The 1,784-nt window shown below is 47.4% G+C and overlaps 1 protein-coding gene across 1 annotated transcript; it reads right to left on the reverse strand.

Annotated features, from left to right (window-relative positions):
- Positions 1-206: 206 nt before the first annotated feature.
- Positions 207-1,507, reverse strand: LOC135518943 (uncharacterized protein in mobD 3'region-like). Its single transcript, XM_064943917.1, has 4 exons — positions 1,489-1,507; positions 934-1,256; positions 509-886; positions 207-317 (listed from the first exon to the last, which is right to left on the reverse strand). The coding sequence occupies exons 1-4, from the start codon at positions 1,505-1,507 to the stop codon at positions 207-209; spliced, it is 831 nt and encodes a 276-aa protein (XP_064799989.1).
- Between the last annotated feature and the right edge of the window lie 277 nt (positions 1,508-1,784).

Below are 1,784 nucleotides of genomic sequence, written 5' to 3' on the forward strand. Positions count from 1 at the left end.
ACCCCTCCTCTCCTTAACAAAGACACACCCCTCCTCTCACCCCTCCTCTCCTCTCCTTAACAAAGACACACCCCTCTTCTCACCCCTCCTCTCCTTAACAAAGACACACCCCTCATGTTCCTTCCCATAAGGCTCTGGTCAAAAGTAGTGAACTATATAGGGAATATATTACCATTTGGGATGCAACCAGAGAGTGGGTGGACAGGTCAGTTTTCACCTAAAGTGAGGTTGAAGTCAGTGAGGTTGAAGTCAGTGAGGTTGAAGTCAATGAGGTCGAAGTCAACGGGGTCGAAGTCAGCGAGATTGAAGTCAATGAGCTCGAAGTCAGCGAGGTCAAAGTCAGCGAGGTCAAAGTCAGAGAGGTCGAAGTCAATGAGATCGAGGTCAGCGAGGTTGAAGTCAGCGAGGTTGAGTTCAGCGAGGTCGAAGTCAATGAAGTTGAAGTCAGCAAGGTCGAAGTCAGCAAGGTCGAAGTCGTGAGGTTGAGGTCAGTGAGGTCGAAATCAGCAAGGTCAAAGTCAGTGAGGTTGAAGTCAGTGAGGTTGAAGTCAGTGAGGTCGAAATCAGCGAGGTTGAAGTCAGTGAGGTCAAAGTCAGCAAGGTCAAAGTCAGTGAGGTTGAAGTCAGTGAGGTTGAAGTCAATGAGGTCGTAGTCAGCGAGATCAAAGTCAGTGAGATCGAAGTCAACGAGGTTGAAGGCAAGGAGGTTGAAGTCAACGAGGTCGAAGTCAATGAGGTCGAAGTCAGCGAGGTTGAGTTCAGCAAAGTCGAAGTCAATGAGGTTGAAGTCAGCGAGGTTGAGATCAGTGAGGTTGAAGTCAATGAGGTTGAAGTCAATGAGGTTGAAATCAGTGAGGTCGAAGTCAGTGAGGTCAAAGTCAGCAAGCTTGAAGTCAGCGAGGTTGAAGTCAGTGAGGAGGTCGAAGTCCGAGCGAGGTCCGAAGTCAGTGAGGAAATCGAAATCAGCGAGGTTGAAGTCAATGAGGGCGAAGTCAGCGAGTCGAAGTCAGTGAGGTCGAAGTCAGTGAGGTCAAAGTCAGCAAGCTTGAAGTCAGCGAGGTTGAAGTCAGTGAGGTCGAAGTCAATGAGGTCGAAGTCAGTGAGGTCGAAATCAGCGAGGTCGAGGTCAGCGAGGTCGAAGTCAGTGAGGTCGAAGTCAACGGGGTTGAAATCAGTGAGGTCGAAGTCAGCGAGGTTGAGGTCAGTGAGGTCGAAGTCAATGAGGAAATTGGGAATGTTGGACGTTGTACAAAAAACTGTTAAAGTGATTTATAAAGACTCCAAGTCACTGCTTTGACATCTGACCCCTGTAATGTCATGAAAAGAGGACAAGGTTTAAAAATAGAGCTACATTTACAGATTAAATGGTTGTTTTCTCCTGAGACTTTCTCATCTTCTCTGGGCTTCTCCCTTTAGAGGACTCTCAGAGACTCATGGCAGTCAGTCAGTATCCTGATATTCCTCCTCTCATTTCTCATTAAAACATACCTTTTATATGATCTGGCATCCATCCATCCACACTGACTGACAGAATGACTAACTAACTGACTGACTAACTGACTAACTGACTGACTGACTGACTGACTGACTGACAGACTAACTGACTGACTAACTGACTAACTGACTGACTGACTGACTGACTGACTGACTGACTGACTGACAGAATGACTGACTGACAGGCTGACTGACTGACTGACTGACTGACAGACAGAATGACTGACTGACAGGCTGACTGACTGACTGACAGACAGAATGACTGACTGACAGGCTGACTGACTGACTGA

The sequence above is a fragment of the Oncorhynchus masou genome, chromosome 3, assembly GCF_036934945.1.
Source record: "Oncorhynchus masou masou isolate Uvic2021 chromosome 3, UVic_Omas_1.1, whole genome shotgun sequence".
Classification (NCBI taxonomy): Eukaryota; Metazoa; Chordata; class Actinopteri; order Salmoniformes; family Salmonidae; genus Oncorhynchus; species Oncorhynchus masou.